The sequence below is a fragment of the Pagrus pagrus genome (genome assembly GCF_965226575.1).
Source record: "Pagrus pagrus genome assembly, chromosome: 13".
Lineage (NCBI taxonomy): Eukaryota > Metazoa > Chordata > Actinopteri > Spariformes > Sparidae > Pagrus > Pagrus pagrus.
In genome coordinates this window covers 10,600,708-10,627,119 of record NC_140197.1, presented here as the reverse complement: position 1 = coordinate 10,627,119, position 26,412 = coordinate 10,600,708, and the positions used below count along the sequence as shown (strand labels likewise).

The 26,412-nt window shown below is 41.6% G+C and overlaps 1 protein-coding gene across 6 annotated transcripts in view; it reads right to left on the bottom strand.

Moving 5' to 3' along the window:
- Positions 1-26,412, bottom strand: part of plppr2a (phospholipid phosphatase related 2a) — a 60,646-nt gene that overhangs the window by 9,069 nt on the left and 25,165 nt on the right. For all 6 annotated transcript variants that reach the window (XM_084371600.1, XM_084371604.1, XM_084371599.1 and 3 more), the window contains one exon: positions 13,370-13,558. In XM_084371600.1, the coding sequence (XP_084227726.1) occupies positions 13,370-13,558 (189 nt within the window). The remainder of the gene's footprint in view (positions 1-13,369; positions 13,559-26,412) is intronic.

Below are 26,412 nucleotides of genomic sequence, written 5' to 3'. Positions count from 1 at the left end.
GAGTCTGTGACAGAGTGAGTGAAAAAGTAAGAGTATGAGAACACGATAAGAAAGTTGAAGAGCAGGACGAAAAGATGGGGTGGTAGAATGTTGAAGGGGTTAGGGGTAATACTGCAGGAATGAATTATTCATGCATGGATGGCATCATTGTGAATCATGGAGCACATCATTTCAACCAACATTTCTAAATTATCTCTCCACCGCAGTGGGATGCGTTTCCTGCCTCTGCCCTGACCGCTCCTTCAAGGACTCACGGTTAAATATGACGAGGTTGTCGCTGCAGTTTAGGGACGAGCGGATAATAATTCATTGAAATTAAACTGCTCATCCAGTCTACCCTCCTGACAATGCAGAGGAACAGCACCGTGACGTGTCCAGCAACGTGGCTTTCAGGACACATGAGGATTTCTAGAAATAACAGGACGAGCTACACGTTCGGAAATAGCTGAGCGTGGACAAAGACTTGTATTACATGCGTAGTCACATGCATGATTTAGGGGCAGAACAAGAGAAAGGAGTGAAGGAATGAAACTTTAATGCGTACACGAGACATGATTAACTCGGAGAGCGTGCACAAATGGCATCGTGAGAACAGAGTCCATTTTTGTCCTGGAGGATCCTGCTCTGTGTGTGTAAGTAATCAGATTTTGATTTGTGTCAGTGGGTATTAGTCAAATGTGAGTGTGCATTTAGAGAGGCCCTTTTTATGAATACGTGTCTATTAGAAGACAATAATCGGGGATGTTATACTTCGAGGGATGAGATGGATGAAAAGGATTGTGGAGATGGCGGAGGAGCAGTGAGAGTGGGGGGATGAAGAGAGCAAGAAGAGAAGAGGAGGAGGCAATAATAGATTTTAGATGAATACATTTTATATAAGTGTTTGACTAAATAAACAATTATTCAGGAGATATTCATTCAGAGGCTGGAGAAAATAAAAGGATCCGTGTTGATTCTCCACATAAAGATAATGATCTTTTAAATTCATTGGTGAGTCTGTAAAATCTCATTTCTGTGTAAAATCAGTTTTACTACTGTGTTTCCTGTATATTAAAGACTGTCTGAAGCTGCGATTTAGTCTAAAGACAGGTGAGATTGCAGGAGACAAACAGCCTGCTGCGCTATCATCATGTGGTAATGATGTCAATAAAGCTGTGAGGACAAATCGAGCATCCTGGAATAAGTCTGAGTGAAGGCACAGCAGCCGAGCAGCGAGATGCAGACTGCTTCCATTAGTATTCTCTTCTGCTGACAGCAACCGACTCTGTTCAGCTTGTATTAGTGACATTATACGCTGGGAGAGAAACAAAACAAACATAAGACAATAGCTGGAAATAAAATGTATGCTTAACTCTGAGCTAATATATCAAATGGACCAACTCCACAAGAAGCACTTAGACTGCGTCGTCGTATAAATCCTAATCCTAAAAGACTACCCAAAAGTCTACTACTTTGATCTATTGGTGGTTTTTGATATCTTAAAAAGTGCTTTAGTTCTTTAGTAGTCTTGGTTCTGTCAAGCTAACAAATCATAGTTTAACCATGATGTCTTGACTTAGTGAAGATAAAGTTCTTAAGGCCAGGGTTTGCTTGAAACGATCAAACAGTGCTGAAGGTAAAAGAGTTTATACTGTAGCTGTTTAAAACAGCCACACTCACTGGTGGAGTGAAAATCCTTTCATCACACAGAGAGAGGGAAACAATAATATCACAGCTTTAATGTCTGTGCTTTATTTAGAGGTGTAGTTTTGCATTTTGGAAAGAACGCTTATTCAATTTCTTGCTGAGAGTTAGATGGTAAGATCAATATGACTCTCATGTCTGTCTGGAAAATACGAAGCTCCCACCAGCAGTCAGTTAGCTCGTTTTATCATTGGCTCTGTCTAAAAGTAACAAAATACGCCTGCCAGCACCTCTAAATCTCACTAATTCATCAATTATTTAAATAAAATTAATACAAACACAAGTTTGGGACCAATCTTCTCTTCTGACCCTCTGCAAGAAAGCAAATAAGGGTATTTCCTAAAACATTCAAATATTTGTTTAAAATCTTTTCCTACATATTTGCTAGGAGAGTGGAGCTCATGTTTGATTAGTTAGACAGATCTGTTGATGTGGAACCTGACCGAAAACCTTCAAACCTGTTATATTTACAGTTAGTTTGATCATATTTGACAAGGAGGAGGAGGAATAGACGAAGGGAATTTAATATCTCAATGAAGAAAAAGTTATTCTTCGTTTCTACTCAGAGCTTCTGTCTGAAATGACCTCGTCTCTCACGTGGTGAATATTAAACTTTAAATGTCGAGAAAGAAAATCACTCTGAAGTAAATTATTTACCGGAAACCCTCTGTCATGATATATTCAGTCTCTCATCAGCAAATGTAATGAAAGCATACTGCAGCTCTTCTATTGTACAGACCAAGTGCAGAGCCATTTCTATGAAGCGCAGCTCTGCAGCCATAAGACCTAATGCTTCTGACAAGATTGGGGAGGCTATTCATGTGTGAAGTACAAAGAGATGCCTGGCTGTCACTGGCATCCTATTATCTGTCATCATCTACAGCGACCTCAATCTTTGCAATGCAGTGTATATGTGAGATTTGGACTAATGGATGATGCGAAAGAAACTGCACCTGTCTGAGTCCATCAGGATCACCATCACCTTTACTCACATGTGCTTCTCACCAAGATTTTGACTGCGTGGAACGGGCGCTAACAGGAGACGGACTGAAGATACAGACAGAATAGAAACAACAGCATGTACCTCAATCCACTGACATGATGAAGAATGACGACTGAGAAAAGAACATGATCTCATTCATGGATGGACGCGCACAGAGCACATACATGCATAATCAACACAAATGCATTATCAACGGCGTTGGGCGCTTTGCACAAACCTGACAGCATCTGCAGAAATGGAGGCTTGTGCAAAAGCACAGCCATTCATGCACGCAGATTAGAAAATCACATACACACAGAGAAATTCTGTTCGTTCCATTGAGCAAAGTGTGATTGCACATCGTAACCACTGTTAGCCTACTGAGAATCCGTCCTGACACCCAAACACTTGTTTTTAGTACCATACTGGTATACTCTGAGGAACACAGATTTATTCCATTTTACAGAAGCAAAACCTCTTCATCATTGTGCTACACTCTCTCTTTCTCTCTTATCATCGTTTCATTTTTCCTTTATTTTTTCACACTGGACAGAAAAATAGGCTACACAGAACATTATGTCTTTCCTCTTCCATTTTTCTCCAGTTCAATTACATGCCCCCCCTTTTCTAAATCTGCTCTGTTACATTCCTTAACATCTGCATCCACGAGACTGCAAGCTGTTTTATGTCTCTCTTTGTTCTCTATTGTTCTGTTTTTGTCTCTCTTTCAGCCTCTTTGTTCTTTTTACATCTTTTTGCACACAGTCACCTATTTTCTCGGCTCTTGATCACAGAGTTAGCCTCTCTATAGCGTAGATTTGTTTGGTAGTGGGTCCACCATTTCCATGCCGGACTTAAAGTGCCCTCACATACACCTGAGGGATTCACAGGAAAACATGCATTTATATAATGCAGCCTTACGGGTTACATATTTTTTTCCTCTGTTATCAGCCTCTCTGTTTACCCTTCACTCTCCTACATATGAGAGCCGTGTTACTGCCTCCTACTGCCTCAGCTTCACATTAAAAGCATTTAACACTGACCTATACTTTACATTTCAGCCAATTGTGTGCAATTGTGGTTGATTATTATTATTATTATTATTATTATTACAAGAAAACAACCTGTGCAAAAGACTGACGAGAAAGAAAATGTGAGTTTGGGAAATCTCACCTCATCGTGCAGATGACATGGCAACTCTGACTGTTCTGATTGACCAATGAGATGTCTGTAAGTGTTTTAACCTGTTCTTTAATTGAAAAAAATAAAGAACAGTCTTTAAAAAATTAAAAAATCTTTAAAAAATAACCATTCCAATGTGTAACAGAGTGACTGAACTGAACTGGGCTGCTTGGCCGCACTGTAAACAGACAAACCAACTGTTCATCTGTTAGATTTCTGACAAAGTAGCTTACGAATGTTTGCTGTAGTATTAAAATGCACTGGCTGTTGGCACCAAATCAACCAGGACCAGAATCTTATATTCAAACTTTAACACAACTGTTGTCGCCAAATACAAAGTCTGATCTTCAGGTGCCTTAAAAGGATGCAGACTGTTCAACAAGTGGTCTAACTGGACATACAGTACAGGCCTCTATCCCCAAAGCAGAGCAGCATTCAACACGAGCATCAACTTATTCACTTAGTGTCTCATGCTTCAAACTACCAAAACAACAACATACCAAAGTTACAAGCTGCATTCCATAGCTTCACTGCCTCAGGTCAGCACTTTGAAAATGGCCACATGCTCTGATATCATCAATATACTGTATATATATATATTGTCATTGCGTTTTCCACTTCAAAAAAGTGTACTTTAAAAGTAATTTTTGCTCTACTAGAAATATAACCACGTATTCAGATGAATATGGATGAATGAAATCAGCACCTTAGAATATAAGTTATATGATTAATCATCAGCAGGTCGCTGTATAAAATTAAACTTAATTTCTGCTAAATCTAACAAACTAACGAAACACTCTCGTAAAGCAGTCATTTTTAAATCACAGGAGAACCTTCAAACCCGAGACAGAAGAGTGACAAGTAAATACTGCACTCATCCTCCTCTTCCAACTCATTCATTCATCTGTTGTTATCACTTTGATTTATTGCAGAACTCTCCTGACAATTTTCTGCAGAGAACTTGTGTGAGTGAGGGTGAAATGTGCAGAAAACCAGATTTTGTCCAGCGGCCACAGGCAGAGATGTAAGAATAGAGGGTGGCGAGCTGGGATGCACCCCTGTTGTGAATGCAGATTGGTCACTGGCATTCGACGGAGACCTCTGAAGCATGGCAGTCCACCAGCCACACAGGGACCCCTGAGGTGTCTCTCCTCTCTGCCCGACTGAAAAATGGATCAAAGCGAAGAAGCAGAAATGACAACCACTGTTTGGTCCAATCTTATTTCACAGGAATGGGTGACTCCTGCTGAAACCACTAGATAGGCAACAGGAAGGCATGAACACGCTCGCTCTCCCTCTCTCTCTCTCTCTCTTTCCCGGTCCGATCACGGTATATAATCAAAAAGGTGCAACTGCCACTTTGGGCCTGCCAGGGAAATAGCACATGGAGCATCTCTGACTATAGAGAGAGTGAAAGGGATGAACTGGTTAATGTGATAGAGAGAAGAAAACGGCACAGAGGGAACAAGGAGATTGTTTAATGATGCAAACACCCAAATGGCCTCGTGTTGCAATCCTATGCTGGCTTGGGTAGGGTGAATATAATCGTGGGATCAGATCTGTGCTCGTGTTCTAGGCAGAGTGGGAACTGTGCACACTGCAGTAAATTATACTTGTGTATGGATATCAGCAGGGTAGATAGTTAGAGCAGATAGAAACACTTTAATGTGCAGCGAAGGAAACAACACGTACATCTCCCTTCCATGAATAGATCAGAATCAGTTTCTCTTTGGGTTGTCAAGATTTCATCTTTTCTGGGCTGGTTTATTTTCATCATCTACCCCCTCATCCCGCATTTTCTCCATTTCCATCGCAGAATGGAGAACAGGAGTCAAAGGGCAGAGGCAAAAAGCCTTCACCCAGGCACATATGCTCCCATGGCAGCCAGTGTCACAGCAACCAATGCCCTCCCTCTCCCACCATGGAGCCCACCCTGCCATCTGTCTCATTAACCTGGGTTAGCAGCACACTGGCCTAGATTGTTTGAAAATGTGTGTGGGTCTGTGTTTGCAAACAAGAGCTTTATAAAGCATGCAGTGAAGTCAAAACAGTAGATGGTAAGATAAGAGGGATGAAAGGCAAAAGCTTAAAAGGGAGAAGACTGAGTGAGGGGCTGACAGACGGACAGACAGAAAGGCATTGGTCCATGTGTGAGCAATTGTGCATAAATGTGAGAGTTTTCGTTTGAGGCGAGTGTGAGGTCATGGCTCCTCTGGGTGAGGCACAGCACAGTCTGATGTCAGTCCACTGACATTATGTGGACGCTGACAGGACACCTCTGTTACATCCAGATACACATGTGCACGGTGTCCGAAATATCCTCGGAGGTCAAAGACAGGACAAATACAAAAAACGCTTATACCCCTTTTCTAGGTTAACACGCTAAAGTCCAATGCATGAAGTGATGACGCTTTATCATCGCTTCACGTACTGTACTTCATATGTCCCAGTGTCCATTGAAACTGAAGTTATGTCTCTCTCCCCATTCACTGACTTGCCTTAAAGGACAACGTATTATGGTCCCTTACTTATAACAAGCATAAATCAATCGCTACCTTGATGGCAGTTGACGGTTGCTAATGTTAGCCTATAAAGCATTGCTAGTGGCCAGGTAATGAAACAGTGTTATGTGTTATTTGATTACTTGATTGATGACGTGAAGTTATGGATGAATTACGAGCAAACACGCTTTCCTATCTCCATCAAATACATGGTAAATGACGTTGTAATAATACCTGGATTGTCACAGTAACGCAAGGGAAATCATCACAGCTGAAGATGGCTTACTGGAGATGTCCGGTCACTTCTGTTTACATAAACTCCACCAACGACAAGTGATGGCAGATTAGGGTCTTAAAAGGTTGTCCCATATCATGGGGGGAGATTTCAACCGCTACCCCTTGTAACTCTGTCCTGAAGGGAAAGTAGGCACTTGAAAATGAGGAGTAGGGGTAAATTTAGATTGAGCCTTAATATCGGGCCAGGGACGGGACAGAGAGCCAAGCAACAAGCTACAGAAAGTGAGAGCAGACACTGCTTTCTCCCTCTCTCCTCATCTCCTCTGCTGTCATCTGCAGTGGTTCTCTGGAGTCTTATAGTGCATCTATCTATACGAAGCAGGCATAGCAGTATAGTTACAATCTGAACACATGGGCACAAGCTTTTCAGTCTTTGTAACTGTGTCGGCCAACTCTCTATGCACAACGGACAACCCTTGCATCCTAATCCATTCTCTCACCAATATTCTTCTCTTTTCTTGCTTGTTTTTTCGCTGCAAATCAGTGACAAAAAACTTGGACCACATCATTCCTCTGTCACGTTTCGCATGTGCTAGTCATGAAGTGTGCAAACCACAATGACTGCATCCAAGAAAGTTGTTGTGTGAACAGTACAAGGATCCAACAACTTTGAGTGTAGTGTGCCCAAGACTTAACTGTAAGCTGGCAAGCTAGTTAGTTCGTTCACTAATGGGATGAAAAGTTCAGAAATATTTATTATTATTATATATTTATATTTATTAATAAGATGTTCTTGTACTTCTGTCTCAAAACTGTCTGAAACCAATTTTATTGACTGAATAAAAACAGACGATCTGACATGTAATTAGTTGTGACAGTCTTCTTTTTTGACTCTCCATCACTCCCAGTTCACCCAAGGGTCAGTACTGTCAAGACTGCTTGTCAACAGGATAAATTTGTACGATATGATAAAAATGAATAAAATGCAGCAGCACACAGGCCCGGGTCGCAAGCAGAGAAGCGCCACCATGTGACCAGGGGAGGATCAGTGAGGCAAGATAATTTGATTTATATACAGAAGCACATACACAGTGGCAAAGCAAAGTCATTTACAAATTAAATAAAATAAGCAAAGCATACAGTGCTTCGGATATAAAGAAAAGCTGTTTTTTTTTCTAGGGTTCTAGAGGCTGCTCTCAATATCTACTGCATGGTTAATGTAGTAATCTTAGAGTTAGATGAGCTAGATGAGACTCTGTACAGTTAATGTTAATTGCAGTCAGCAGCCGGCTAGCTTAGCTCAACTTAGACAGAAAACGGACAGCTAGTCTAGAGGTCATGTTGGGGTTATATGGTTATATCTGGTTTACAAGTTGTAACGATTTGCTTTATCATAATACTCAAGTTATTTATATTGCAGTAAATAAGTAAGTAATAATTAGTTCTTATGGCTCATAATCAGAGTTTATATCTGTTACCCATCAGTAGAGATACCACTTGAGATATTGCTACATGCTGCTTCCAGGTTATTGGAGCTTACCTTGTCTTTCTCACAGCAGTGTCTTTACTAGTTTGTGTTTTTGCTTGAATTCAACTGGATGAGTCAGAGCAAATATTGAAAGCTGACATTTCTTCCTGTTTATTAAAATAATATTCATTTCTCACTGTGTGCGCCTTTTATCTCAGTGTGACTCCAGTCAAATACAAAGCTTCTTCCCCTCTTAGAGCAGGGAGTGGGACAGAGGAACACCATTGTGATGTCTTTCTGCATGGTTGGAGTCTGTTTGATTATCACTCTCGCCACCGATTGTAGAGCAGACAAGGTGAGAAGCTCCGTCAGTTCACAGACAAGATGTGTTAATTGGGAGGTGAGACAAACAACAGGTGTGTGGAGAGGTCAGAATGGGAAAGGCATGAAACGCTTGAAAAGGTAGAGGAGGTGTTGATGAGACTTGAGGCACTCTTGGAAAAGCCAGAGACAGTGGTCGGGTTAAAAATGAGAAAGAAATGCTGGATGACTGAAGTGGGGTGAATACTGCAGATTCCCAATTAGAGAAAAAAGGCCAGACTAAACACAGATGAGGCTGAAATGGCACAGAGAAAGGAGGAATGGTGATGAATAGAACATGAAGGCATAAGGTCAGTGTGAATAAGATCTAGTGGTGTGTGGAATAGGGAAAGGATGTCGTGAAAGAGCAAGCAACAGAGCTAAGAGAGAGACAAAAAACAAAACTGATCAAGAGAAGGCTATACAGAGGAGCATGAATACACATTTGTTTACGCACTGTCAGATTGAATCTATGCTACTGTAGATGAGTTAATTCATCCTGGACTTAAGTGGCTTGCAATTAGGCAAACTTTCAAGATGGCCTTAAAGTGTGTGTTTGTCTGGAGAATTCTCAGTGCTATTGCAGATATAGCAGTTTGCCTTGGGGGTAAAATCAGGCAGCATTAATCTATTAATAAAAAGGAAGTAGGATCCAGTTCACTGGTTTTTCTTTTCTAAACAAAATAATGATTATAAAGTATTGTTTTAACCCCGCTACAAATTAGAAGCTGCTTTTGTCTTCCTCTGAAATCAAGGACTCATTGCTTCAAAAACTACAGTCAAATTAAAATCTAAAATTGTTTCAATAGCATAGTAACAGTAACTAAGGTGAAGTGTGAATAACAGTTAATAGGCGGTGCTAACTTGGTGGGAAGCCGGTGAGGGATCATGTCATTGTCATTGCAATCCCAGTGAGGGGGAAGTTACTTTAACTTGTAGCCAAACCCAACAGTGATATCACCAGGTCCTGGAGTACACGGGCCTTTCTCAAACTGGACGCTACCCACTCCATCTCTCAATCAATGAATGAAGCACCCACTATTAATGTATAGGGCTGGTGCACACCTTGAGATGAACTTCCCTCTCTCCAGCATTTCTTGTATTTTGTAATGATCTTCTGATGTTTATAAGCTGCTTTGTTTTTGCAACAGTCCCAGTAAATACACAACCCTGTACCATCAAATTAAAAACGTCTACCATTTCCTAGTCTAGAGAAGGGTATATTTGATCTCAATGGAGCGTCCTACAGTACTTGACAAACACAACATAGTCAGTAAGATGGCATCGGTGTGCACTCACTGTTGGAGAGTTTCATAACCCACCTCCACTGCAGGCTAATTGGTTTGGGACGGTACCAAACCCAGCGATGTGGCAGACCCTCCAAGTGGACGTGCAACAGTGTGGAAATGGGTAGGGAAAGGTTTGAGAAAGGCCTCACCTGTACCTCAGCGTAGACAAGACTTTCAGGAAATGTAAACCCTACCCATTTATATAAATTGGGTGGACAACAAAATATAGGAACAAACACAAAATATATATTACACAAGGACATAAAATATTATTGCACTACACTATTTTAATATTTTGTGTTCTGTGTTGTGCCTCCTGTATGTTCAGTTAGTCTGTAACTTTGTGTTTTGCTGCTGCTACCCGGAACAGGTCTCTCTTGAAAATGAGACCCTGGGTCTCAATGAGATCTTACCTGTATAAATAAAGGTTAATAAAAAAAAATAAAAATATTAGAAACAGCTTTCAGTATGAGGCCACATAATTTAACAGCAACACAAACTAAAGCTGCCAAAATGATGAAAATGATGAATCAACCCCTGTGCTACCATTTTCACAGAAACTGAACATCATAACCTTCATTAAGGTACAATTTATTACAGGAGACTACATTAGTTTCAAGGTGTACCCAATAAACCTTTTGGTTTTGGAGACAAAGCTTTCCAGTCCAATTGTAGAAAAGTAGAAATGAAGATTTTTTTCTTGGATTTTCTGCTTCTTGACATTTTGGACATACAATCTGGACCACTACACTCATTAAGATATTGGGCAGAGCTAATATGTTTAGCGTAAATATCCACCAACTGTACTAACTACGAAGATTATACACAATCAGTGAAGTGTAAGTTACAGAAAGGTGTGTGCACACACACTACAAATGTAACCAACAGACTGAGGTGGGAAGATGTGGTGGTTCGGCTCCTCGTACTAAACTTCAGGAGGTGATTGATGATTTTAATTAGATGCTATGACCCTACTGGGAGCTCACAGAGAGCTAGAGTGCCCTCTTTTGGGCTTGGAGGATTCTGGCTCTGACCCAAATACTCCGGTGGCTTATTACCTACAGTAACTCAGCCGGGTAGGGTCAACCTCTTATACTGTCAGTTCTAATAATCAAGTTCAACCTCTAATCTGTATTTACAGGTTACTTTTAGTCCTGTATATCTCTGGCTTTTCTTGTATTCGGTGCTATAAAGTGTTGAAAATCAAGATACAGTTGAATTGTTCAAAATGTAATGGTACACACATTAGCAAGAAAATGCTGTGAAAGATTCAAACCGCCTACTTACTGTTACCTATTGTCGATGGCTGGCTTTTGTGCCATGCAACCACACAAAAGCTCTGCATCGCTGCTGCACTGGACAAAAAGAGATATCCTCAGGAACCAGAGGCAAATAGCAGAGCACATTTTCCACCAGACTGGCACTATCACAGGGAGTTAGTGCTGTGATTTACCTTGCTGCTTGTTACACACACCAAAGCCTCTGTCAGCGCAGGTTAGGGCAGACTAGCTGGTGTAAGTAATGTGCTTTGACGCAGATCAACTTGCTAAGTAATTTACCCTCAGCTAGGGCTGCTTCAAAAGTCTGCTTAGTGAGTTGAGCTTTCCTCTAAAGAGTGCAACTGCTGCATATTTCAACAATGTAAAACAATAATTAACTTATGGCGCAGGATTTCTAACTGTGAGAAACTAAACCTGCCCACAAATAGTTAGGGTGGGGAATGGGGCTGAATATTATATTTCACTGTATTCAAAAGTGAGGATCATCTGCATTATCAACTATTCCTTTTTAACCCTCTCCTTGACTGTGTAAAAACTGCAACACCCTCTCTCCTAGGCTTCAAGATAATACATTGATGCCAAACATAACATCTTTTACAGAGGAGCAATAGTAAACACCCCAACTGGAAATATCTCAAACAGACAGGAGGGCTCTACAGCGGGAGATGAAAACTGCCCAGAACATCATTGGTACCCATCTACCGAGCATCTATGATACTGGTGAAGTGAGATGTCTGCACAGAGCCCAAAGGATACTAAAAGACAACACGCCACAGTCTGTTCACCCTGCTGCCACCTGGCAAAAGATACATTAGTATCCGCTGCTGTACCACCAGAATACAGAGCAGCTGAGCCTCGCCCTGCGCACTCCAATATAAAAAAATATTTATTTTTCTAATTATCTACAAATCCATCTGTATAGTTTTTGTGAGTAGCACATAGGGAATACAAACGGTATCTTGTTATATAACCTAGTTAGTAAGATAAAATTAATGAATCTTGAAAAAATCCAGCTGCTCCCGCTCTATTTTAAGATAAGAGCTGCTAAAAAACTCTTACAACAATACATCTCACAGGGAAGATCGAAACAAAAAAACCAAAAACAATCTGGGGTGAGAAAAAGTGATAAAAAAAAAAAACCTTCACACACTCCATTCAAACACTTTGAGCTAACCCTCCCTTACAAGAAACTATATGAACCTTCACTCCCCTCTCTAATAATTCACATAAATCAATACTACAGCTGTACAGACTCAAATCTATTACCTCTATGATTGATATGAACCTATAAGATTAGTAATCATGCACCTCATTTTGGTCTGCTATGGGTGGAAACAAAGCCAAGCACTACTATAATTGTTTTCCACACACACTGCACATGTGGTCGAACATCGTCATAACCAACGACTCCTCTCCTCGCCATCAACTGCTGCACACAAACAGGATCTGTGTCTGTTGTGTGCTGCAATCCTCAGATATTCTTGTCTCTGCAGTACGTGCAGGCTGTGGGTTTTGTCCGTGCGTGTAATCCGCTCAGGTTATTTGTCTGCTTTGTATTGTGGCTGTAGGCTGGTTCTGTCTATGGTGTTCTCTGTTTTTTGTGGTCTGTCGGGGATGTAAGCTGTTAAGGTTTGTGTCGGTGCTCGGAGTGAGTGCCAGGTGTTATGCATTTCACGCTCGCTGCCTTCCGTCTCACTTGGGGTTCAACTGCTACCCTCACACACACACACATCACACACAAGAACAGTACATGCCCCCCTTCAAACTGCCTTCCTTTGTGCTCATTGTTTTTTTTTCTCACCTATCATCTTTGGTTTTTCTTTTCTGACGGCATCTGCTGCCTGCCATTATCGCCTTGTCTCAGCTCCAACTTTTGAACTGTTTGTTTCTGCTGCTTTCGTGTTTATCTCTTTGACTGCCTCTGTCTGCCTCTCTTTCACCGCTTCTCTCTCTTTCTTCCTCTAATGACCTGTCTGCCCCTCCCCATTACATCTCTGTGTTGATTCTTGCCTCTTTTTTATCCTCCACACACGCACACACACACACACCTGCCTGTCACGGATGGAGGGGGTTACCTCCACGCAGCTTGCCAATCTGCTCGCTATCAGTGTGCAGCACACACACGGGAGATGATTCATTGAAAGACTGCAAAAACTCGCAAATTGTACAAAGTAGAAAGCGAACATCGCTCTCACGTACTCTCAGAAAGAAATTCAAGCTCACTAACTCAACTTTGACAACTTCTTACTTTCTATTAAATCCCTTTCCTTTTACTCCACGCTCCCCTTTCAACATAAAGATGCACAAACACACACGTTTCTTATGCAACTCAATCACGCCTCCCTCTTTCTCTCCACTTTGAGGTATAAATACAACCCAAGTCTTACCGTGATGGTGGGGATGGCTGTGACGAGCGAGTAGATGAGCACAGGGGGGATCTTGCTGGTGTCGTCCGGGCCGGGGTAGGGCTTGGAGAAGGTCTTGTCGTAGCAGAAGAAGCCCTGGATGTGCACGGGGAAGGTGTCCGTGTACTCGAAGTAGTAAGCCAGCAGCACCGTCCCAGCCATGATCACCAGCTGGAAATAGAACATTATCCCTCCGTTAGGAAGCGAGAGGACGAGAGGTGAAGAAGAGGACGGAGAGGCAGAGGAGGCGGAGGTGGAAAAGAAGGAGGAGGAGAGGAAGAGGGGAGAGTCAAGTCCCTGTTCCCCTCAGCCACGGGGAGATGCATAGGAAATACGGATTGAGAGAGAGACAGGGTGAGAGAGGTTCAGCTTTTGGATCGGAGAGAGAGAAGGAGAGCGATATCAAGATGAGAAAGAGGAAAGGAAATCTGCAGGGGGAGGTTTCTCGCTCCAAGAGATGAAAACGGGAACAAAAAACAGAATAAAAGAGGGTTCCAGAGCAGCACAAGCAAAGAATTGCATTGGGAGCGAGCGAGAGAATGAGAGAGCAATGGAGTGAGAGAGAGAGGAAGGGTGGGAGGGAGAGAAAAGGGGAGCAGCCTTTATGTTGCCAGCACTCATGAAGTTGAGCTGTGGGTGTATATGATAGATACTTTGTGTGTAGAATAGATGGATGTGTGTGACAGTGAAGTTTGTTTTTATCAACATCAGCTGACGTCCCTGCTTCAAGTTTAATGCCTAAATTTCAACATGCATGTCTGGAATGAGAAACAATGATTCGTATACAACTGATGTTATTGGACAAAGTAAAAAAAATCATGCTGATTGCCCATATCAGTTTGTGCACAAAAGAGGGAAGATAACACTTAAGAAGATAGTGCTAAATATAGAGCGTGTAGTGTGGTCCACTCTACACTACCTGCTAAGCGCCAAATGTCACAGAGACAAAATTAGCAACTATGATGTGAATGCAGTGAAGCATTTACCAGCTAAAGAGCCAGATATTTTTCTCACATGTTGATGGAGACAATAGAGAAATATAGGGCCTAATCTCGGTGCAATCATGGACTCAGACCTGAATTTCAGCAGCCACACTAAGACAATTACAGAGTCAGCCTGCTATCACCTTAAGAATAGATCCAGGATAAAAGGACTCATGTCTCGGCAGGATTTGGAAAAACTTAAATTTATCTTCAGCAGACTCGACTACTGCAACAGTGTCTTTACAGGAATCCATCACACAGCTGATTCAGAGCGCTGCTGCTCAAAGCCTAACAAGAACCAGAAAAGTAGATCACATTATTCCAGTTCTCAGATCTTTACACTGGCTTCCTGTCTGTCATAGATTTCAAAATCCTGCTACACTGTTCGGTTTATAATGCACTGAATGGTTTCGGGGCAAAATACATTTCTGATCTGCTGCTACGTCATGAACCATCCAGACCTCTGAGGTCGTCAGGTACAGGTCTCTGAGTCAAAAATAAACATGGAGAAGCAGTGTTCAGTTATTATGCGCCACATATCTGGAACAAACTGCTACAACTCTCACCTCTTTTAAGTCAAAGCTGAAGACCTTTCTGTTTGCCACAGCCTTTCACTGAAGCAATTTTAAGGCTTTGAACTGCACTGTGACTTTTATTCTTTAGTCTCTTTATCTCTTTTAAACCTACTCTATTTCAGCTTACTTTCCTATTTCTTAACTTGTTTTAATGTTTTGTTTCTTGATGTCTTCCTACTTGTTTTTGATGTATTTGAATGCAATTTGTATGCCTCTGTAAAGCACTTTGAGTTGCATTGTGTCTGAATTGTGCTATACAAATAAACTTGCCTTGCCTTGCCTAAAACGTCCAAAACGTGGACAAGAAACACAACTCAAAATGTGTGCTGCTGTTGCTCTGTATCTGCTGTATGTGTCCTAAAGTATGACTTTCGAGTCATAACGGACTCTTCAATGTATGCGCCCAAAGGTAGTACCATTTTAACAACAGAGCCTCTACTTACTGTTCTTTGTGCAACTTCAAATGTTGAAGTAATTTCCAATTTGTTCATTTTTTGCACGTTTTTAAAGAAAAATCTTCGTTACAAATTTCCCCTTTAATTGAACAACTTGCTTAGTGCAGCTTTAATGTTGAAATCTAATATAACTTTTCCTGCACAGAGGACAAATGTTCAACCTTAGTTCTTCCAATGTTATTTTGAATACCATTTGAAACACAGCTATTCAGTATCTGCAAGCAAATGTGTTGAACTGGATAGAATGAAAAGGTGTTGCACTTGAGGACACAGAGGAGAGGTGAGAGTGGCGGTCTGAAGCCCTCTGGGATGTTCAGCTCAAAGTCACATCACTGTGAACAGCCAAGAGACAATGGCTACACCCACAGCTGTGACACCAACACCTGCGCACAGCATGCGCTAAAACATACGGTACATGTACTGTACATACAAGAGGTACCAAACACCCACATGCACACATAGAAAGAAACACGCATGTCCTCCACAAACACACACACACACACGGACAGCAGGTCTGGTGTAGATGTATAAACAATGGGAGTTCTGTTGTTTTCACCGTTTCTTTATTTGTATCAAATCAGCCTTCATCTGTGCCTCCCTTGAGGAAGATTTGTTTTTCTATCATTGGTTGTCATGGTGAAGAAATGACAGAGGAATCAGTTTTATAATATTCTGCATTTTTAGTGCTTGTGCATCAAAAACGTCACTGTAAAGACCAGTAAGGGTAGCGTCAATGTTACACCTTCAGACCAAAGTTGAACAGAAAACACATCAGAAGTTATTGCTAGTTACTTTATTTGTCTGTGCATTTTTTTTGTTTGTGCTGGGTCACGCACACACACCTGTTGGGAACTCTTTGGTGGGTTTGCGAGAGGGGGTGTTTGATATGTGTGACTCACGAAGCCTTCAATGTTTTCCTGTTTGATACCATAGTGCTCCTCCCCTGCATTTACCCAGCGTATTGTGACTGGCTCTGACTCACACTTGAGACTGCTAAACTGAGGGGACACTGCCTTAAAATCAGCAGCATACTTAGAGTTGAGCTGTTAACAAGCATTCCTTATTCCTTCTGAGAACCATGAAAAGGGCAAAAGTCTGAGAGTGGTGGAGATGTGATTTTGCCCGGAGCTTCTGCAAATTCGCGGGGCAGAGTTCATGGTATTGAACTTAAACCGGCATATCCACATGTCCAGCTAATAGAGGCAATGCTTTTTTGGTGAGTCATCTTCTTTGAGTCTGGCTTTTATCTCATCACCTCATTTAACACCAAACTGTGCTGGGAAACAAAGCAGCACAAACTCAAACGTAGTGTACCATAAGACTGTGTGCATTTATGCAACTTTAATCTACAGATATAACATGTAACATTTCTGCATTGAAATGTCTCAAGTTGAGTTGTGTACTTACATTATCCCAAATGTTTACAACAATGTTCAAATCAGGGGAAATCCACAAGTTTACTCAAGATAACGGTGTGATTCATTTGGCCACCTGCTGCTATAACTACTGGGAGAGAGTCAGAGAGTGAAGTTTGTTTAATGGTGTGTATACACTTCGCTTCTCGTTGCTCAAATGAGTTTGAACGCAGGAACATTTGTGTCTATTTGTGTTGCTCATGGAAGTGTTTATTCGCCCCAACCGTAACTCTGAGTTTTCCTGATCAGAACAGAGTCCGATGTGACTCAGGTTGGGTGTTTATTCCTCCCTCTGGCTCTGCACCTGACTCCCTCCTCTAGAGCTGGCCGGCTATGAGCAGCTAAGCAGGAGCTCTGCTAATGGAAATACACATAATAAGCAATAAGCAATACTGGGTCTCATGGCATGTTTTGCTTGTATGTAAGTATGCCCATTTAATTGTATTGTAACCATACACTGCATTCAGCAGCACACTGTAGGCATCTTTTCTGTATCCCATTAGATAAGAATTCAGTTAAATTACAACACTCTCCATGCATGCTGCGTTCTCCCATCACATATGCAGCCCACACTACTGCATTGTCTGAGCCAAAGGGCTACTGGGCTTTCAATCAAAACATGATTATATAACTAGAGTGAACTAGCTGCATTGAATTCAAGTCGAACTAAATTGCTGATTTATGATATGATAAGTGAGAAGTGTTTTCCTCTGTCTGCACACGACATTGTTAATACAGCTTAAGCGAGTAACCCCTTTATTTTCCACTTTATTCCCGGTATTTTCCATACATTTCCACAACTTCTATTAATTTCCATGGAAAGTTTGAATGTAGCCAGCTGTTGGAGAGTTGTTTTGCTGATCCTGTAACGTGGATGACAGCAGCACTTTCACACCCTGACAGCTTCCTTATACTCCCCCTGCCCTCCCTTTAGTGCTCCTTCACACCCCTCTACCCACCATCACCTAGAGACTCCTGTATTCTTCCCTTTATTTCTTTCTTGACCTCTCATCAAAAGAAAGAGATGCTATTCATAGAAAAAGGGGACAGGCTTTGAGGAGGGAAGCCGTCCTAGTCTGACCTATTTTAGCGTGGAGATTGAAAGGCAGATCAATAGCGAAGAAAGTGCTTGTCAAGATGAAAGGTCACATTAAGACAGTTCAAGTTGGGGGCTGTCACAGGGAGACATGAGGCTGTGTGTTACAAGTGCGAGGAGTGTGTGAAGACTGACGAGTTTCTTCTTCTATCCTTCTTAAGATGTCATCCTCTCCCTCCGAGCCAGCCTTCATATCACTGCTTTGAAAATATACTTAATGCCTGGCAGATTTTCAAGCCATTACCACACATCGCCTCATTAGGTACCGACATAAATCCGTCTCAAATTATTTCAGGTATCAGGATATTCTGAACGAGCCTCAGTTTCTTCCACATGCTGTGAAAACTTGCAACAAGTCTGACAGGAAATGAGTTTTTCATTGATTTCTGTGAGGCAGTATGAGAAGCGCTCATCGGAGATAAGTAGAGGGGATTATCTGGTCTTCATGACTGATCTATTATAAATGAAAAGACAACAGTCAGTAATTAAGTGCACATACTTAGAATTGATAGCCTGGCATTGCCATGACTCATTCGCAAATGCGTTTTAGTCTAGAGCCTGTCAGTACTATTTTGATTTCCAAGGGACGTTCTCGATGTGGACACAATTAGATTGACCTGTAACCAATCACAGGAGCGAGATCCTTTGTGACTCGTCGTATTAAACCCGTCCCATATTGGATAAATTGTTGGGATTGGCCTGACCAACCAGGATGCAAGGATATCCGTTGAATGGGAGAGGGACCAGACGCACCTGTCAGAATAAGTTAAACATGCTCAAAGATTAATCTGGTTCCTAATACTTGGGTATTTTACGGAACAAAACTTTATTTTCACCCAGATATTGGAAAAAATGTCATGGTTTGTTCCACTACAGTTACACTTCTATGACAAGTTAGAATTTACTTGGTTATTGGGGGCTGTGTGGGTCTAGATCTGAATCACTATAGATCAGGTTTCAGTCAGTCATAGCTGCACTTTTTCATTTTCAAAATATTGAGCTGCCACCTCAGACGATAAAAATTCACAGTTTAAGCAACAGGAAGAGTGACTGTCCAAACATCAGGTTTGAGAATTTTCCACATGTTGAATCAGTGTGCGTGGGGCTGTAGTAAGAGCAATACGCTGCATTTAAAGATTGTGCAAATGATAAGGAATGGATCACCAGCAGTCGTTAGTGTGTCCTGTTAACTAGCAAAACTACCACAGTAACCACGCGTTACTTCCAAAGTCAAGGGTATCATCATCAGCTAACAGGGGTTTGCTGGGTTAAAGGTTATGTTAACATCACTATGAGCCGACACTCCAGCAACCCCAGTCAATGTTACCCAAAGTAGCAACAGACAACCCAAGTCAAAAAAAATTTACCTCAGTTTGCGCATTATCTTTCTCTGAAAGGGCACAGCATTCAGCAGGTATTCACCCTCAGAGCACCGCCACATTCCCAAGGGCACTAGGGGATGAGATTCTGCCCTTTTCTTAGATGACTACCTTGTTTCACCTGATATCTCAATTAAAGACAATAGAAATGTTGCTGTGTGTTTCTCTTTCAACTGCTCCATTCTCCTTTTTGCATTTTAAAAAACATTGCTCAAACACCCGGCCTCCCCTCCCTCTCCATTATAATTTCACCTCCTAAAAATCCCCCCAGGGTCTCCGCTGGTTCTGTCATTCATCATTCCTCGCTCATCCCTCTAACACCTCCTCCACTTCTGTGATGCCAAGAGGCAGCAAGGGTTGTACAACAGCGGTGACATCCAGACGACTGGAAACACGGCACAGATAGATGGAAAGCATTTTGGGTTCGCTGTGGGAGCGAGTCCAGGGAACAGCAACAGCCGACGGCGTGTGAAGGACCTACTGCAGCGAGCTCAGTGAAAATCTTAAAATAAAATATAAAGCCTCTCCCTCCCTCCCTTAACCTGGATAAAAAAAAACATGCCATCCTTGCACAAATCCATAGCCTTAGAAGCAATAGATGACTTGACAAGGTCAGCCATACTTGATGAACTGTATTAATACTTTATTAATATGAAGGAGGTCTAGATTTTAGTAAGTATTCTCAGCACCTTCAGATTCTGTTTTAAATCTGCGCATTTAGCTCTGTTCTGTATATAACAGACACAGAAAATGTCTTGGTGTGAAAGCACCGATCATTGTAGCAATGACAGTAAGCTAATTTGGACAATCAAATAAAGTTAAAGACATTAGAAGCGAGCTTTAGACATGCTTAATGGTTGAGAGGGTTAGGTGAGATGACTGGTGTATTTGCTGGGTTTATAATTTCAACTGGAACTTATTGTTCTGTAACTCTTACCAAAATGTGGATATGAAATCCCACCAGTGCAGCAGTCTGAAGCCCAAATGATCCTTTTTACTGTGAGGGTCAGCCAACAAAAACCCCAGCAGGGCTCCCGAACCAGGCGACTTGTCTGTCCTTGTCTGGATGTATTTAAAACGCTGGATACTGCATTCCAAGATTGATTCCTATTAAAGCTGCAAAAAGTTGTTTCTAGGCCATTCAAGTCTTCTTCTTGGCCGCGCAGTTAAAAATGTACATGCTCATGACTTTCTTAGGCTCAGTTAATAGACTTTCTGTTGCCCCCTCGCACACACATGAATGGCATGAAATTATTAACTGATATGGCTCTTCTGGAGCTTTGGGGTGTTTGTGACAAAAATGTCTTAGTTTTAAGTTTTAAGTCTTTTTTAAACCTGTGGGTGTTACATGATCCTGCAGTACAGGCGTGTTTCTATTACGTCAAAGTGACCTGTGTTGTTCTGCTTTGGGTTTACTTTTCCTTTAGCTATGATTTGTTAGGCTAAAATGAGCTTTTTGAGACACAGACAGACAATTATAAAGCAAGGACCCCCTGTGTGGCTGTCTGTCTGTCTGTCCTTCGCATATCTCATGAACCATTCATCCTACATTCTTGGCGGGTATATTGCTGGGGACCCAAGGAAGTATGGAGTGTAATGCTGTTTGCATGAGCAGTTCTTTAGGAAGCTACAAGCAGCAGTACTGGAGGGCAAGCAAGTGGCCCGTTCTGACCAGGCACATTCTGAATGGGTCCTGTATTTGTTATGCTTGATCTGAGAAATTACCAGTCAACGGAGTCAGTGGATTAGACTGTTAACAACCAAACCTGCTTTTGTTTGTGTTTTTGTGTGTGAGAATTTGCTGTTAGGAGTAAATGCTATTTTAATATTTTTATTTTAAAGTCCTGCAATATACTGTAGGACAATAATTGAGCATGAGGTAATTTTACTGTATTTAACATTTAATATTAGCATTCATAAAGTTGCTATACTAACACTGTTTTCTCTGAAATTTCTAGTCACACTAATAGTGGCAATAAATTTGGTCCCACATCCCACGCTCATGTGGTGTAAAGTAAAGTGTGGACTATAATGTAATGTTAATGCCTGAATCTGATGATCACGGCATCAAAAAATGTACAAAAGATAAAGTATTACAACAGAATGGTCCAAACAGATGCACCAGAGGCTGAAATACCCTGAATTTTATGGGTCAAGCTCCAACAACTCTGGATGCCATCTGCTTCCTCTCGCAAAAAAGATCTTAACCTCCTCATCCTGGCATCGATCAATGCTTTCTGTTTTGCTTCAGTGCAGAGAATAAATATTTAGGAGGGACACTTTTCCATCATCCTTTCAACACCTCCACTTTCAACCGAGTGCCACAATTATTTAGAGGTTCAGCTCAGTTTGTGCTGGAGGTACACTGCCCTCTTCCTGTGTGGTGCTGTAAATCAATCGAACGACCACAAGAATTAAACCAGAATGCAGCGCTGTAGCTTCCAGCCTTCACAAAAATAATCTCATTTGATCACAGGTCTTTTGAGGAAAGCCTCAAAGTTGAAGGAGCAAAGATATAAGATAAGATTTACTTACACTAAAATGATACATTTTGCACCTTTAAGATGGATCTATACAGGATGGGAAACAGCCACAAAGCCAACAAGAGTCAATATGTCTGTCTGTGTTGTTCTCTTTCTCTATCACTTTCTCTGGAGGTCCGGTCGGGTCCCTGGATGCTGTTAAAGCCATGTTGCCTGAAAGAGCAGTTTTGTGTTTTACGGACGGAGGATTTGGAGCAGAAGGACGGTGAGGCACAGGGGTCCACCGTCAGACACATGCTGTCCATTAAGAGGCCTGCCATCAACACATGCTACACTGCACCTGGCCCGCATGACAGGAGTCCTGGGGGAGGAGGAGGAAGCCCGGAGGAGGGCAGAAGCATGTAAGGGGATTGGAAAAGAATGGAAGAAGGAAGGGGGATCAAAAAGGGGAGAAGGAGGAGAGATGACACGAGACATGAGAAGGACGGAGAGAGGCAAAAGAGAAGATACAAGGAGAGAGGAGGCAATGGAAGACAGAAATATCAGAGTGAGGAGTGTAATTGTGTAGTGTAGGTAAAGAGGGGTGTTAGGGAACAGGTGCACAGCTCTCAGGGAGGTGGCCGCAAAACTTAACCACCTGCTCCTCTGTTCTATTTTCTTTTTCCTTGTGTCCTCTTTTCTTGACTGCTATCTGTACTCACATATCTGCTTCTCTCCATCTCTTCTAATACTCAGTGCTGTTAGTGGGGGTGGTTGATCTGGCTAAAAAAATTATATCACGTAATTTAGTCTCAATCACGATCAATGATGTAATGGTGCAATTCTACATCACTCAAAGAAGAGCCAAGTGTACTGTAGTAATTTGTTCAATCAGCATAGTCATCTTTGGCTCAGTCACTCACTCTGTATTCATGTAGCTGGGATCTGCAAGTCAATGAAGTTATGTAAAGTTTGGAAACAGAAGAACAAGGACATTGAGGTGGCCAGGGAAAAAAAAAAAAAGAAATGGACTCAAAATGCTAAAGTTTGTAGCTCAAAGTAAAACACAGAGGTGGCAGTCAGCGGCAGATGAGTAGCAGGCAAACGGCGTGACACAAGAACAGTCCTAAACATTGAACAAAGCAACACTTACTGTGGATCAGGCAATAATCAAAGTCCAAACAGGCTGAGGTCATACAGTATATTAGGAAACTACAAGGAGACAATGATGGCAGGAAAGCTAGTCATCAAAGAGAACTAAGACAATCTGGCAAACAGGTAGCGAACCACTAGGAGTATATATGTACTGGAAGGCCTGATGGGATAAGTGAAAAGGTGATGAATGAAACTGGCGTGCAACTGAACAATAACAGGAAGTCAAACAAATTGGAATGCATAAAATAAAATAGGAAGCGAAGTTAACAGGCGAGCTGGCACAGACATTAAACATCACAATCATGATCTAAAATTGAACGATTTCCCACCACTAGCTGTCAGCATAAAGGGAAATGCAGGAGATGTTAAATAGGATAATAATGTATACACCTTTCTTTGCTTGGTTAGTGTTGGTGGCTGTGTTTGACGGCTGTCAGGCAACAAGAAAATGTGTGTGTTTGCATTAGCATTTCCTCTTTTTTGGTGCCGCAAAGGCTATGACACAACTTAACATAACGTACTACTTTTAGACTTCATTTTTTCAACAGAATATACAAACAAGGTACAATGTGTTGATTAATGAGCTTTGGACCGTTGGAAGGAGCCAGGCAAACCCTTTGCTGTTTCCAGTCTTTATGCTAAGCTACACTAACCGGCTGCTGGCATACAGACATGAGGGCGGCATCAATCTTCTCGTCCAATTCTCATAAAAAAAAACCTATTTCTGAAAATGCTGAGCTATTCCCTTAAACATTGAGCAGCAGAGCATAAAAAATGCACTCATGGGTTGGATGGCAAGAGCAAGAAACCCCTTTTCATGGTTTGGTTGGACGTTCTGGTATCAGGTGTCAGGTGTTTGAAGCAGATCCACTGATCTGCAGTGACACAACCAAATGTGACAAGAGCACTCAACAATATAGTTTGTCATCGTTACAGCAGAGAGACACTACACACTCTGACAAACTGCACAGAACAAAACACCATAAATTATTGAACAACTGGTGTATCTGGTTTCCTCTGTTACATCTTCCACAGAACCATGTTTGATCTCAGAAGACTGTGACCTTGTATTGTTTAATAGTGCGTTGGAGTCTGTTTCCTCAACTAGGTTTAAAGCCAAAAACCTCCTACCAACCACCGCTTTGCCAGCACAACCACTAACCCCACCCACACACCGCACTCCCACTCGCATACTCCCATTCCTTTGTATCTCTTCTCTACCTTTCATTAAACAAAAGACATGCTCCGACACAATTCTACAAACAGGACAGTTTCTGCCATCCTAATGTGGGTAATTCTGTGTGAACTGGAATCTGACAGGCGGTCAGTGCTAATTACAGCTTCGCAGCAGGAGTTGGATTAGCTCAGTGGTCTGTACTGATCTGTAATCTGTCATTCTAAATACAAGAGAGGCTCCCCGCTGAGACTGGGATGAAGGGACTGGGAGACGGAAACAACAAACCTGGGATGAACCTGGCTGGATGCTACACTGGTTCTTGTTCAGGTTAAAGCGACGTTCTGACAGCCACCATGTTTTGGCCTGCTTTATGGTCATGTTTGTTTTAATTTTTAGCTTAGATGGTACCTGGAAAGATTGTTAAAACTGCTCAAATCCAAATAATCAATGAATGAAATGGTTCTATTTAAAGAGCGAGGCATTGCTTGAAATGACAAATCCACAGCAGATTATCACCTGAATCTGCAGCTTCCCACAGCTCTAATCATGTTTTAGCTTATTTTAGGTCATTGTTTTGGTTTTACAGCCCACAGCGTCACTGTTTTCTGCAGTGACGCACAAACAGACTATGTTTGAGTGCTGCTTGATGGAAGACTGATGGAAATCTATTAACGCACCAACATCTGGAACTTCAACGCACGTTATGGCAACACACCCAAAAACTGGGTGGAAATTACAAAGTCGATGTTATGATTCCATCTTCACAGCCAGAACAGAAGCCAATTAACACCCGTGATTACTGCATGGTCATTTGACCTGAGAAACCTTAGATTTGACTAAGGAAAAACTTGCCATATTCAAAAAACAAAATAATAAAAACCCTTGATAATATCAATCAATCAACCAATCAATCAATCAATCAATCAATCAATCAATCAATCAAAATGTATTTACAAAGCACATTTAAAAACTACAACAGCTGACCAAAGTGCTGTACAATAAAACTGAAATGGCTAACGTAGTAAAAACACAAAGACCAGTTAAAACAGACACGAGGACAGACAGGGGCCACTCTCATACTGAATTAAAAGCCAAGGAATAAAAATGTGTTTTGATACAAGATTTAAAGACAGGCAGTGTGGGGGCCAGCCTAACATCTAGAGGCAGCTCGTTCCAGAGTTTGGGGGCCACCGATGCAAAAGCACGATCTCCCCTGTGCTTCAACTTTGACCTAGGGACAACCAAGATCAGCTGGTCGGCGGACCTGAGTGACCTTGATGGGGCGTAAGGTTTAGTGCTTTGTAGGCAAACAATTAAATCTTAAAATCAATCCTAAAACATACAGGGAGTCAGTGAAGGGAGGCCAGTATGGGTGAGATGTAATATGTTCGTGTAAGCTTGTACTGCTACCCCCAAGTGGCCAAAATATTAAATAATGCAGGCTAAACAAAGGATTTTAAAAAGGAGACTGCTTCGCACTTAAAAAACAAACCTTGTGCCTCTTGTGCTACATCTTGTGCTTTTATCCCATTGTGCATCTCTATGTTTATTCAAATGCACATTGATCCAGATGAATATTAGAGATTCAAATTTCGTATCCTCTACAGCTGCACTGAGACAGTTCTATAATGATCGTAGAAATTGTAGTTCTATACTTGCGTAGTCATATTAGAGTACGAGTAGGTACAAGCTAATGATTCAGCAGCTATTCATCTACCAATCTGTCGACACTATCTTCTCATTATTGATTTTGTTTGAATGTGATCCGCCTGACGTGGCTCGCTAAAAGTTGGCCATGTGCTCACTCAAGTCTGATTCATGTAAATGGTTAGTGATTCAGCTGTAGGAAACATTATGTTTGATTGGAGTATTTCTGTTTTCTGACTCACCATTCAAACTGTTTCAGTTTTTGAGCCCTTATGAATCTGTAGTGGTATCTTTTGATTGACACCACACTGGCACTGTTTTTTTAAATGCAATTGTTGTCTGTCTCTTGACACTTTCTTTCCCCACCACTCTTTTTAACATGCACCATCGCTCTCTCTATTGATATCTTGCTCAAATGATGACAAGCAGCTACATTAAAATAATAATGTTTGGTGCTGGCTTGTGCACCCAATCTTTGCTCGTACTTTGACAGAGGAGAACATGATAAATAGGCTTTGAGTGCTGAATAAATGGTTTCCTCAAAACAATGACCCTGAGAGGTTTGTCAGTTGTTTGCAAATGAATGAGAATGAGACAGAGAGAGAGCGGGAGGAGTAATTTATAGTCTATAAAAGTTTAGACGGAGTACTTGAGAGTGAAAAATGTTGGAGGAATGGGAGT